This window comes from Rhinolophus sinicus, chromosome 17, assembly GCF_057876585.1.
Source record: "Rhinolophus sinicus isolate RSI-liver-muscle chromosome 17, RSI-T2T, whole genome shotgun sequence".
NCBI lineage: Eukaryota > Metazoa > Chordata > Mammalia > Chiroptera > Rhinolophidae > Rhinolophus > Rhinolophus sinicus.
Window position 1 is genome coordinate 195,154,260 of NC_142517.1, and position 13,125 is coordinate 195,167,384.

The window sequence follows — 13,125 nt, forward strand, 5'->3', positions numbered from 1 at the left end:
TGAATGGTAATGTCAGCTAAGCCTGCCTCTCACAGAGCGAGCCCTCAACAAGCACCAGGGCCACCCAGGCACACTGCTGAACTGCCACTTGTTAAAGGGGCACCCGGAAGCCTTCCCTCCACTGCTGGGAAACCAGTAAAGAAGTGGCTGATGTGACCACATAACCCTGGCCAGGGTGCAATGGAAGGTTCTTTCTCCGGCATCACTAACTGGATCAGATTTTCGGGTGAACCTTTCCTACCTGGAAGTCTGTGGAAAGTGCTTCCATAATGTATGACTCCAGAGGAATGTGCACATGCTGTCCATCATTGCAGACACTAGATTGGAAGTGGAGCTGGAAGGGGTTGGGTGAGTATGTCTGTGAACGTCTGAATGAATGGGGTAGGGGGAACACTCAGACTTGGGAAGATTGTGGTCCTCCCAAGGATGAAGTACTTGCCATCCCCTATTCTGGATGGGGACAGTTAAAGAGACATTCTAACTTGATGTGCTGCAGGCCTAAGAAGGGGAATAGATATCACAAGATTCCCTACTAGCTTCTCTGTATCCCATTAAACTCACTCTCATCCCATCTACCTACCTGATTTCAACCTAGGAAAAACTTGAGTCTGCCAAGAAATGTCTTAGCAAACTGTGCAGTCTTCTTGGACCTAGAATCCCTTTCTACTTCCTCTGCAGTGACTAAAACACACTGTGAGGATGCAATATAATAAGGGAGGGGGTAGACTCAAAGTGAAAGACCAGGCACAGGCTTGTTGGGTTTCAGTCTGTGAGAACAGGGTAAGTGGACGAGATCTCTGCACACTTTCAGAGAGTGAAGAAGTCTGAATCTAGGACTAAAGATGGGCTGGGGAAAATGTCACTAACAGCAAATCAGATGAAAGTATATCTCGGCAACAAGCATGGGAATACCACCAAGTTTCTTCATTTCATTACTTCTGAGTTCTGGATCCTCTATTCTGAGGACACTTATGGAATTGTTGCGTGGAAGTGAAGATACTAGCACTGGAAGGAAAATGCAAAAACTGAGATACACCTGAGCCACCCACCAGAAACCAGACACCTCTTGGCTTAAGCACAAGAAACACCATTGTGGAGCCCTTAAAACTTATAGTCCTCACATTAGAGACAACATATCGGTTCCCCAGGGCAAGTAAGCAAGTAGCAACCTGCAAGAGCTGGAAATACCACAAGGAAGCAGGAAAAGGGGAAAATGGTCTCACCTGTTCTGGCCCCTGGAAGCAGATGCGGCAGAGTGGGGTCCTCATGCCACTGTCCAGGCTGCTGCCCAGTGAGTAGCGATCCTCAGCCTTCCCCTTACAGAAGTCATCTGAGGAGGCACTGCTGAGCAGCGAGGCAGGTTGCTCTGTGGCTGGGCCACCCCAGTCATCGTCCACAGAAGAAGGCGGCAAAGGTGGTGGAGGTGGCAGAGGAGGGGTCTCCCTGCCAACGCCCTCTCCAGGGCCCCTCCAGCCTGCCCACCCCCCGGCACCCAGAGCCGGAAGGGTGTTGTTGTTGGCTGTCAAACCAAGGGGCTGGGGGTCACCGTGCATGGGCTGGGGCGCTGGAGGGGGGCGCCGCAGTAGGAAAAGCTTCAGGTCATTGAAGAGCATGCGGCAGCGGCACTTGAGGAGACCCTGGTGGTGCAACATCTGGGGAGCTGGGGTGCACAGTCCACAGCCGTACCAGGCACAGCAGTAGCAGCAGCACCACCACCAAAGCAGCCAGCTCAGGGACATCAGCATGTGCCCAGTGGAAGCAGAGAGCCCAGGAGGGACAGCCGTAGTCTTTGCAGAAGAAGATAGGATGGTTTTGGGGGGTTCCAGAGCGTATCTGTGTTACGGGGGGAGGCTGCCTTCTCGCTGGCTCCTCTTAGATTCCCTCCAAGCAGCAAATGAATTGCCCCAGGACTGAGAACCACCAGTCACTGATTCTGAACTTCACCTGGAAAGCCCAACAAAAGAAAAGGTTTTCTTGCCCTCCACCCCCACTCCTAGCCCAACCCTAGGCTGTGCTCAGGATGCCTCCTTTCTGCCTTTGACCTGGGGGCACCAGTAGGGGCAGGACAATTTTTTAAATGTTGAGGATGGACTGTTAGGGCCTTGAAATGAAGGTCTAATTGTTAGAAAGTTCTCTTGAAGAGGATTATTGGGTTGCTCTCAAATTAGTAGGCAGTGGGAAATCTTTTTCTTTTATATGAAAGGGTGAGGAAGATTATAAATCAAATTTGGAGTGGGCTTAGAGCAAACTAGCTCAGTGAAGAATTGAGGACTGCATGTTCAAAAGAGAAAAGATTGTTTTCCTCAAGTAGCAAGAGATTGGTTGGGGTGGGGGGCAGGTAAGGTGGTGTGTAGAAGAGGCTGTGAGAAGTTTTAATTCTCCTGGGCAGAAAACCGGGGCAATTAGCCCCCAGAAGCACCAGAGTTGCTTTTAAGAGAGCAGTAGGATGGAAGGGATTGCAGGTGAAATTGGGCAAGGGGCTTGTGCTTTGCCTCTGCAGCCAAAGGGCTACACAGAAGAGGGGAAAGCCAATAAGGTGAATAGGGTGGGGAAATAAGGGACTAGGGAGGAGGAAAGAAAGGGGAATAAAGAAGATATGTTAACCCTTGCAGAGCCGCCTCCTTCCTGAGCATTAAGATCCTGGCTAGAGGGAGGGTGTGTGTGTGTGGGTAAGGGGTGGGGGGAGGAGGCAGTGGAGCACAGAGAAGGAGTAGAGAAGGGGGAGTGTAGGAAGGGACGGGGGAAAGAGAAGTTACATAGTATCAGCCCCCAGCCCAGCCCTGCGGCAGTCTGTATGTCCGCGGCCCCCTCCCCTTGGCTCCATCAAAGGTCTCTTCGGGCGAGGGGCCAGGGCCGGGAGAAGGGCAGTTCCGGGCGGGTGAGTGACCTCGCGTTCTCCTCCTCTTGCACCGCTGGGATGTTGTTGCCCTCCGCTTCAGGCTCCGGGTCTGCCCGCGGCCGCCGGTGCTGCTGTGGAGGCGGTGGCGACTGCTGGTCTGCGTCCGGGTGTCTCCGGGGCGGGGGCTGCTCCGGCTCGTCCTCTGGCTGCTGCTCGCCGTCCAGCGCGGCCGTGACTCCAGCCTTCATGATCCTCCCCCTCCTTCTCCTCCTTCCCGGGGGGCTGGCCCTGAGCCCCCGCGCAGGGGCACCGCTGCCATGCAACCAGAGGCGAGGCAGGCGTAAGGGTGGGGGCGGCTGGGGAGTCTGAAGGGGGGGTAATAAAAAAAGAAATGATACTAGTGGAAGAAGAATAATTCGCTTCTCCAATAATCAGGACAGAGTGCTTCTGGATGGGTGGGGGCGGAAAAGGGCGGCTGCCGGGTCTTCACGGCAGCTCTGCCCCCGCTATCCCCACCAAGGGCGGCCTCGGAGGGCTCTCTGCGCCCCCACCCCTGCCACTCCCTCCTCTCCGCTGCCTCTGGCTGGCTGGGCTCGCTGTTGCTACCTCTCCTCGCAGATTCAACGAGGTAAGACTTGTTCGCGGTGCCAGTTGAAGGTGGGGAGGAGGAAACGCAACTGTGGCCGAGGTGGGATGCAGCCAGCACTTGGTTCCGGCTCGGTCCTCGCGACTCCCCAAAACCGTATATAAATATATCTCTTATAAAAGGCGAAAGGAAGCAAATCAGATTCTAGGCTGCTGCCAGGTGTTGTCTCGTCTTCTGCCGTTGCTGAGCACCCGGCGCCGCGACTGCTGCCCCTCTGGCTCAGTTCCCAAAGGGGTGGTGCTGGAAGGGAGGTGGTGTGGCTGTGAGTTGACCGTCCGAGGACTAGAAACAAGGTTCCTGGAGCGGAGAAAGCTCTCATCTATCTCCGCCGCCGCCGCCGCCGCTGCCGCCGCCGCATTCAGCACCCCGGGCTAGTGGACAGCTCCCACCCAGACCCCGCGCGTCACGCAAGTGGGGGCCTGACGCAGACGCCGCGGAGGGATGGAGGAGGGAAAGGGGATGAGAGGAAAAGAAGCTAGAGGAAGAGGGAGCCAAAGGAGGGGAGAAGAACTGGGCGAGGGTAGGGGTTGGGGAGGGACCAAGGGAAAGGGAAGGGAGGGATTTAGGAAGGAAGGGAGGAGGTGGTAAAGTGGAGGAAGAGGAAGGAAGGCATGATGGGCACAATTCAGGTACAGACTCGTGCATTCCCCCCCTCCCCCGGCTGGAAAGTATCAATGGATAGTGCGGTTGTAGAATTTCTTCCCAGGCTACGCTATCACCACCCGCCTCAACGCACATACACAGACTTCTGCATCTGAACCAGAGTCCATTTCCCTGCCCATACAAACATTTTAAGCAGATATCAATCTGCAAGCTTTGGAAGAGAGAAAGTTTTGTGAGTCTCACACTGATGTTGGGGCTTGATGGAGACGAAATCCTTGATGACTAGGAACGCATGAGAAAGAAATGTTTCACACAAGGAGGGGAATGCTAGCACCATTTTTGCCAAGTTCTTTTAGAATTGAAGTTCCATGGGGCAGAGATTTTTGGTCCATTTTGACCCCAAGGGCCTAGCTCAGTAATGGCATGAAGTAGATGCTCAGTCCACATTTGTTGAATGGATTATGACCGTCACCACAGTTATCATTCCTCCAAGTCATAGACCTCTTTCAATTGTGGACCATGAGAATCTAGGGCAATATTGCAGTCTCCTCTTAACCAATATCCCCAGTCTTTCAATGAGCCACTGACAAGAGATAATTTGAAATGGATTTTAATTTCCTCTCTTGTTTCTGCTTCTGATTCATGCCATCCTACCCCATTCTTCTCAAGGAGATTTAAGCGAGCAGAAAAGTAGGAAATCAGTAGAAAATTAGTTGCCAAATGTGAAGAACAAGGAAAAGAAGAAAACTTAAAGTGGTCTGTACAAATACTCAGTGTTTGTAGCATTGCTTTCTAGCCTTTCCGCATAAACGCCTGTCTCTCTCTCTGTCTCTCTCTCTCTCTCTCTCTCTCTCTCTCTCTCTCTCTCTCTCGCTCTGTCTCTCTCTCTCTGTCTCTCTCTCTCTGTCTCTCTGTCTCTGTCTCTCTCTCTCTCTCTCTCTCTCTCTCTCTCTGTCTCTCTCTCACACACACACACACACTCACTCACACTCACTCACCTCTAGGGTCATAGACTTGGACGAGCTATCCCAATGCATCATCCGCACAGTTGTGACCATGTCTTTAGAAATGGTGGAACCATAGACAGAATAGCGTGCAAAATCCCTGCGCCAAAGTATCACTGGCATTAACTTCAACACTACGAGTCATACGAAAACTACCCCTCTGTAGCCCTCTTCTTGAATGAGTCATTCCTGCAGCTCTAAGAAGCAAGGACCTAAGTCTAGGTCTTGGTTAACGCAGTGTGGCTGTTTGTTTGAATCACGCCTCAGCACCCAACAAGGCTGCTGAGACCTGGCCCAAGTGAGTGATGTGAAGGTGACGCTGATGCTATTAATAACTACAAAATAATATGTGCATTACCAGTATCAGCATGACCACGATGCTACAAAAGGAATTTCTTTGTTTAAAAAAAAATCCATTTGCTCTCAAAGAAAATGTTTTGTGCTCCACGCCCTGGGCCTGCCTCTGCCATTGTGCAAATCGCACTCTATGATAATGATCTCGTCGTGTATTCATCTCCCTTTATAAGACTCAGGGCTCCTTGAAAGCGGGGACCAGTATTTATATTTGTATCATCCGGTGAGTGATCAAGAAAATGAACACTGAAGGAGTGAGTGGATGAGTGAATGGCCTTTTTGTTTCAATGAAGCCACCATAGTTCTCCCCTACAAGCTACACACAGACGTGTGAGAGCTCTCCTGCGTGACTGAATATCCACTTTACCTAAAATTGAGTGTCACTGTTTTGTGCTCATAAAACACTACTTCCAAGTTTGTCATGCAAGTAAATTGGGACGGGAGATAGAAAAACCATATAAACACCATATGAAGCCTATATTCAGCGTCACAGAAAAGGGGGATATCCATAAGAGGACTGTCTTTCCCAACCTTTCCCCTGAAAGCAAACAGATTTCTACAAACAGAAAGCTGCTAAGGATGGGCAGCAACAACAGGACTGTCTTCAGGAAGACTGAAAGCCTTGAGAGTTCTGTTTTGAATATAATGTAAATCCTGAAAAGCACCTCACTGAGTTAGAGTGTCCTTATTGCTGATGATGAAACAGCAGTTGTGAGCCCCAAGAGTAAATGCCACAATAAAGAAAATGTTAAATCAATGGGTCGCCATTTAAGCATTCAAAAAATATTTACTGTACTCTAATCATAGGCAAGGCATTGTGTTGGAAGATGTGGGGAACACAAAAATGAATTGGTTGGAATTTCATCCTCAAGGGTCTAGTATTATAAATATACATATAATTATAATAGAAGATATAAAATAATAAATACTGCAAAGGTATACAAAGTTTGGGGAGTGTTTAGAATAAGATGGTAATTAATACCTTTGGCTTGGCGGCAATTAGGAGAGATGGGGAAGGTAAAAATGCCAAAACTCCAGGAAAGCCTTTTCCAAGAAGTGACATTTGAACTGAATTAAAATACATAGAATTCAGATGAGGGAAGCATATTTCTGGCAGTGGGAATGCTGAATACTTTAGTTCTTCCATTTGACTGGAGTGGAAGGTACTTGAAGGTAAGTAGCTGGAAGTGAAGTCAGAAAGGTAGGCTGGAGCCAGATCGTAGAAGACCCTGAACACCACTCTGGGAGAAGATTTATTCATTGACCAGGTACTTGTTTTAATGACTTTAAAGATTTGGAGCTGAAGGTGAAGGGCAGAAATAAACTTTATCTCTGAGCAGGTTAATTAACTGGATGGGATTTCACTGCTAACAGGTGAGAAGCAATCAATATTTTTCATTTCACGCCAGAAAGTTCTCAGCTCCTTAATAGATTTATTCTTTTAAACAAGGTTGTTTTCAGGTATATTTCATTACATACAGAGATGCCGGGGTCATGTAAATTAGAAGAGTAGAGGGATGAGAGGCTCCAAGGAATAGTTCTCGGGAAGAAATATTAAGAGATGCAGAGTTTGAGAAAAGACATTATGGAGACTATTGCACTTGTTTATCCAATGGGGGGGGGGGAAGATCCCATGTTTGCTATTAGCTATTGTTTCTTCTTTACCTAGACAGAGAGTATTCAAGCTAGAAGGCATTTTACAGAGGCAAAAAAAGAAAAGAAAAGAAAAATGAGATCCGGAAAAATTAGGTGGCGCTGTGCCTGAGATCCTCCAGCAAAGTTTTAGACAAGGGCTGGATCTTACACATCTTCTAATTTTCAGTATAGTTTGCTTTCCATTCTATTACAGTTGATTCTCTTCAAATATGTAGTTCCTCAATAGTAATCGCAGAATTACTGTTCTCCTTCAAGTTATTGACAGCTACCATGTATTGAGCCACACATCTTTTTCACTTGTAGTTAGAAACAATTGGTCACTTATTAAAAATAGAAACTTGAGTGGGCCACCCCAAGTTTAATGAATAATAATTTCTTGGGAAGCAACCTGGAAATCTGCAATTTAACATGTGCCTTGCCCAAGTGATTTTTGTGTGTGTTTGTTTTTGTTTTTTGACGCTTGAAACTCCTTCGTTGGTAGGTATTTTCCACGTGTTTTTTGGATTGAAAAAAAAAAAGGTAGCCTCAGAGAAACGAATGTCATATAGTTGGTGAACACCAAAGTTGAGATGCTAATTGAAGCCTTTCTCAAGCTGAAGTCTCTGCTGTTCTTATGATGCAACATGGCCTTTTAAATTAGATTTCCAGGTGTCATATAGAATCCCCACATAATTATCTGTTTGCCATACTATGTGCTATGTCAAAAGATAGTTCAAAATTCAGGGTAAAGTGTGGTGGCAGCTTCTAAAAGGGCTCCCAATGATCCCTACCTCCTGAGATTCATGCCCTTGTATTATTATCCTGTCCTTTTGAGTATGGGCTGGACCTCGTGACTTGTTTCTAATAAATAGAATACAACAAAAGTGATGGGATGTCCCTGCAGAGATCAGGTTACAAAAGACAATGACTTTCCTGTCGTTCTTACTCTCTCTCTGACTCTGTTCACTTGCTCACTCTGATGGAAACCAGACGCCATGTGAACTGCACAATGGAGAAGCCCAGGGAGGAAGGAACTGAGGGCAGTCTCCAGCCAACAGCCAGCAAGGACCCAAGGCCCGAAGTCCATAGCCCATGAGGAACTAACTCTTGCCAACAACCACGTGAGTCAGCTTCGAAACAAATTCCTTCCCCAGTTAAGCCTTGAGGTGACTGCAGCTCTGGCTGACATCTTGATTGCAGCCTCATGAAAGAACCTGAGCCAGAGGACCCATCTAAACTGTGTCTGCATTTCTGACCTACAGAAACTATGAGATAAATGTAATTATTTTAAGGTCTGTACACTATCACAGCCCCCACCCCAACACATACATAGAGATAGACCTGCCACTCAGTCAAAGTCCATTTCTCAGCATGTAAGCAGTTTGAGTAGATATCCATCCGCAAGTCTTGGAAGAGGTAGTTTTGGGAATCTCTCATTGAAACTGCAGACCTGGTAAAGTCTTAGTCCCTCATGACTAAGAGCTCATGAGAAGAAAACACTTCAAAGAGGCTCCAAGGAATAGTGTTCAGGAAGAAATATTAGGAGAAATATTATTTCCTTCCATTTCCTCTTCTAGAATTGAAGTTCCATGGGCAGGGATTTTTCAATTTTTTTTTTGGTCCATTTTGACCCCAAGGGCCTAGCTCAGTAATGACATGAAGTAGATGCTCAGTCCACATTTGTTGAATGGATTATGACCGTCACCACAGTTATCATTCCTCCAAGCCATAGACCTCTTTCAATTAGGGACCATAAGAATCTAGAGCAATATTACAGCCCCATCTTAACCAGTATCCCAGCCTCCTCCTTATCTAAGCCTTTCACTGAGCCACTAATAAGGGGTAATTGGAAATGGACTTTAATTTCCTCTCTTATTTCTGCTCCTGACTCATGTCACTCTATCCCATCCTTCTCAAAGAGTTTCTAGTGAGCAGAAAAGTGTCCTCAAATGTGAGAAGTGCACTCTGCTTTGGGGCAATTTGTGACACAGCCATTGGTGATTCATTCACTAGGGCACTGAGAACATCAGTCATTGTGCCCATGTTTTCTTTGCCCCAAGGTAGTCTCCTCTGACCTCAGACAGAGTTTGATCATTCACAAGACAGTGCAAGGGTCACTGTGAGTGCTCGCCAAGGAAAAGAAGTATTTTGGTTTGCTTAATTGGTGGGCTGAACTTAAGACGTAGGAGAGCTCCTTTCAAGTCTGTGTGTTTAAAGATCACTTTGGGTGCTTTTATTATTATTACTAGTGTCAGGTGTACAAAACAATGTAATAGTTAGACATTTATCATTTATATCCCTCACACAGTGATAACCCCCCTCCACCCATCTACTACCCCTCTAACATCGCACACAGCCATTACATTTCCACTATCTCTAATCCTAATGCTGTACTCCACTTCTTGTAAATATATATATGTGCATATATATATATATTTATATATATATATATATATATATATATATATATATATATATATATATATTTATAGTTGACATTCATTATTGTTCAGCTTCAGCTTCAGGTGTACAGTGCAGTGATCAGGCATCTACACCATCCCTGAGGTGGTCTCCCTAACGAGACAAGTGTCCGTCGGACACCTTACAAAGTCTTTACGACATTATTGATTACATGCCCCAAATTTTGGGTGCTTTTTAAAAGCACAGATTCCAGGGTAGATTCTTACCTCCAGAGAGTCTATCATGGGATTTGGTATATATTTTTTCGTCTAGTTCCTTGGGTGATTCTGAAACAGGTGACACTTGAACTCCACAGTGGAGAACACTGGCTTAGAAGATAAAGTTCAAAGCCAGGACCCCACCCTTTAGTTATCAGCCACCACAGGAGCAGGGCTGGCCATTCCCCTGCTATGAATTGATATTGTTCTCCAGAAACAAGTGAGTAAAGAGCAAGTTCCAAATCAATATCAAAAAGAGGCAACATAGTGACATGGAAAAGGCACAGAGAAGAGATTTGTGCCTTCACCACTGGAGTCTGGACCATTCCTGGTTATAGGGATTCAGTAGAGAGCAAGACAGATGAAGTCTTTGCTCTCACAAAGTTCAGATCCTAGTGTGGAAAACTGTTTGCCTAAGTGGGCAAATAAATGAGTTAATTTCATATGGTGATAAGTGCTATAAAGAAACCGAACAGAGTAACGAGATAGGGAATGACCCACTGTAATGACAAGTGGGGGAGGGGGGAACAGAGGGAACACACGCTAAAGTGGGGTTAATTATTTATCAATATCTAATCAGTTTATTTAGCAATATGCAGTAGCAAAAGACAAAGGCAATTAATAGAATGTGTTAATGACAGAAAGTAAAGGTGTTTAAGACTATATGCATTGATAACAGTGTCGTGTCAAAGGAGTACACATACTTATAAAGTTTAAGAGATCCCAACCTATGTTTACTATTGATCAAAAATCACTTGGCTAAATACACAAATAACATCAGTAAGGAGTATCCAAAAGCAGTAATAAGCTCTATAGGATAGTAACTATTACAGTAGATGCCACAAGCTCACCAAACCGGGGTGGGGAACAGTACTGGAAAAGTCATAAATCAAAACCTTGCCAGGTCTGCAGCTGAGAGAAACTGAGGCGTCTCCCACACCACTGTTTGCTAGTTCCCAAGAATGCTGCTGCTATTGGTATTGTTGTAGTTGTTGGAAGTTAGGAAGTCTTCTGATACTGTAAGCTGCAAGCTACATACAAGTTCCAAAAGATGCTAGAATTATGACAATTCACCAACAAAGGAAGTCTCTACTGTCCATTGAGGCAAGTTCCGATCTCTTACTCTGAAACAATCCAATCCTGAAAAGCAGTTCTGAAACAGCAAATCTTCTGAATAGCAATTTCTTGAAACAGCAATCAATCAATATCAATCCACCTTATATATCTGTCTTATATATCTCTTTAGATGCACCCCAGAGCCAAGTTTTATGTTCCTGCCTCCCCTCTCAAGGAATGGCCAGTTCTGGGAGGGTCTGGCACTTACTGATAGGAATATTGCCCATCCGCCGAAGGGCCAGTTCATCCTAATAAGCAATGTCTACTGTTCTTGCTTGGGACCATCAGCCCAAGGTCTTCCAAAGCCTGGCAACGTGCCTGTCACGTCGTCCTGATATAACTTAGCTACTTCTTCACTTCATCTGCCGATGTGGGTGAAACAGACAGAACAAAGAGGGAATTCTCTCAACCCCAGATCAAGAATTCCTTTAACCCTAAGCTAACCATCACCTCACAGCACACATCATCTCATATCTCCCCTGCTCGGGAGAATGAGACCAAAGGGGGAATTTACTCAACCCCTGATCACAGTGCAGAAATCACCTCACATACAGGAACAGACAAAAGCTAATAGACAAAAGCTCACATCAACCAATGAAGGAAAATTTTCCTCAACATCTACCCTACAATTCTGCCTCAAAATTTGTATTCATTGGTAATCACATATAGTCTCTTATGTGAGAGAACAAAGAGTCAACAGACAGAAGTTAACCATCACCTCACATGCAGTCTCTCATGTGAGGGAACAAAAAACAAACAGAGAAAAGCTCACATTAACCAATAAAGACAAATTTTCCTTAACATCTACCCTACACCCACTTAGCACATGTGTGGACTGGAAGGAAATATGTGGTGAGGAAAGGCAAAATAAACTTTTATTGTGTTTTAGTGTGTGAAGAAATGGGAAATGTGGCACTATTTATGACTGCAGCATAAGTTAACCATTCCAAGAATGGAAACAGAGTCTTGGGTTATATAAACAGCTTGGCCAATAATTAGTTGTATGACTTCAGGGATTGGTTATAATCAGAGCCTTGGTTTCCCAGTCTGTAAAATGTTTGGGATTAGAAAAGCAATGTGGTCCATGCTAGCTTCACCATTCTATGAAATATACTACAGTTGCCTGAATTCGAGCCAAATTCTTACATGTGAGTGGAAAATAAGCCTCTGGTTTCCCTTGCACTGTAAGCCCTGGTCACTTGATACTCAGCACTTCCTCTTCCTCTGTAAGGCTCCTGACTGGTGCCTGAAACCACCTGTGTGGCCTCCTCTCTCTGCCACATCCTCAGCCCAGAGACATCTGTTGGGGTTTTCAGTTTAGGGATGCTCCTAGAGGGGAATGATGGTCAGCCTGCTGCCCTGTGTCAGCGACAGCCCTGCTGCCCACCTCCTGTACCCATGACTGTGCAGGCTTCTCTGAGCTCTTTTTTCTGGGAAGGCAAATGGTATTATTAAATATTTAAAAAGCTTGCAATGAGACAGCGGACATGAAAGACAGAATCGGCTTCTCAATTGTGCTGAGAGGGCAATTGCCTGCTCAGAGTCAGGCAAAGGGGGAGATGGTGTCAGCTGAAGAGTCCCCAGGCTCTTCACATCTGGTCCCAGACCATGAGGCCTTTTGTCTCTCATGGGGACACAGCTCTCTGCTGACCAACCCTCTTTGGTAACATGTCATCTCAATCCAGAGACCTGTGACTAATCACAGAAGTACAGGTGTCTACGATGCATATGTGCACATACATGCATAGTCCTCCATAGAAATGTAATTTGTATTTATATCACAAACTCCCTCAGTTCATGTGTGTATATTGATACCCACACCCTACAATCTTCAACCGTGTGCATGTAAGCCATTTTCACAGAAAGCCCACTTAATGCAACATGGCTTTAAAAAGAGCCTGTTTTAAATGGCTACCCAATGTGCACATGTAGATCGATAGCCAGACAGATAGAAATATTGATTTTTAGATACATACCTAGCAATAATAAAGCCTTGAATTTACATACCCTCCTTCTCCTGGGAAATTCACAGGATATGTCAAGTCTTCCCTATGTGGAAAGCACAGAAGTTTATCTGTGTATGCCATGTGACGGGAAATTAATATAAACACAAAGAAAGGCACATAGCATTTTGGTTTATGCCACCTTGTACCTCATACACTCTGAGCATCTGAATTCACACACCCTCCAAAACTGGAGAGACTTGGGTTCTATGAATTACAACAAGATGTCTATAGTACTATCCACAGG

General features: G+C 45.8%; 1 protein-coding gene across 1 annotated transcript in view; it reads right to left on the minus strand.

Annotated features, from left to right (window-relative positions):
* MARCHF4 (membrane associated ring-CH-type finger 4) overlaps window positions 1–1,745 on the minus strand; it is a 91,897-nt gene extending 90,152 nt beyond the window's left edge. Inside the window, exon 1 of the mRNA XM_019727053.3 lies at window positions 1,224–1,745. Coding sequence (XP_019582612.2) covers window positions 1,224–1,745 — 522 coding nt within the window. The remainder of the gene's footprint in view (window positions 1–1,223) is intronic.
* Between the last annotated feature and the right edge of the window lie 11,380 nt (window positions 1,746–13,125).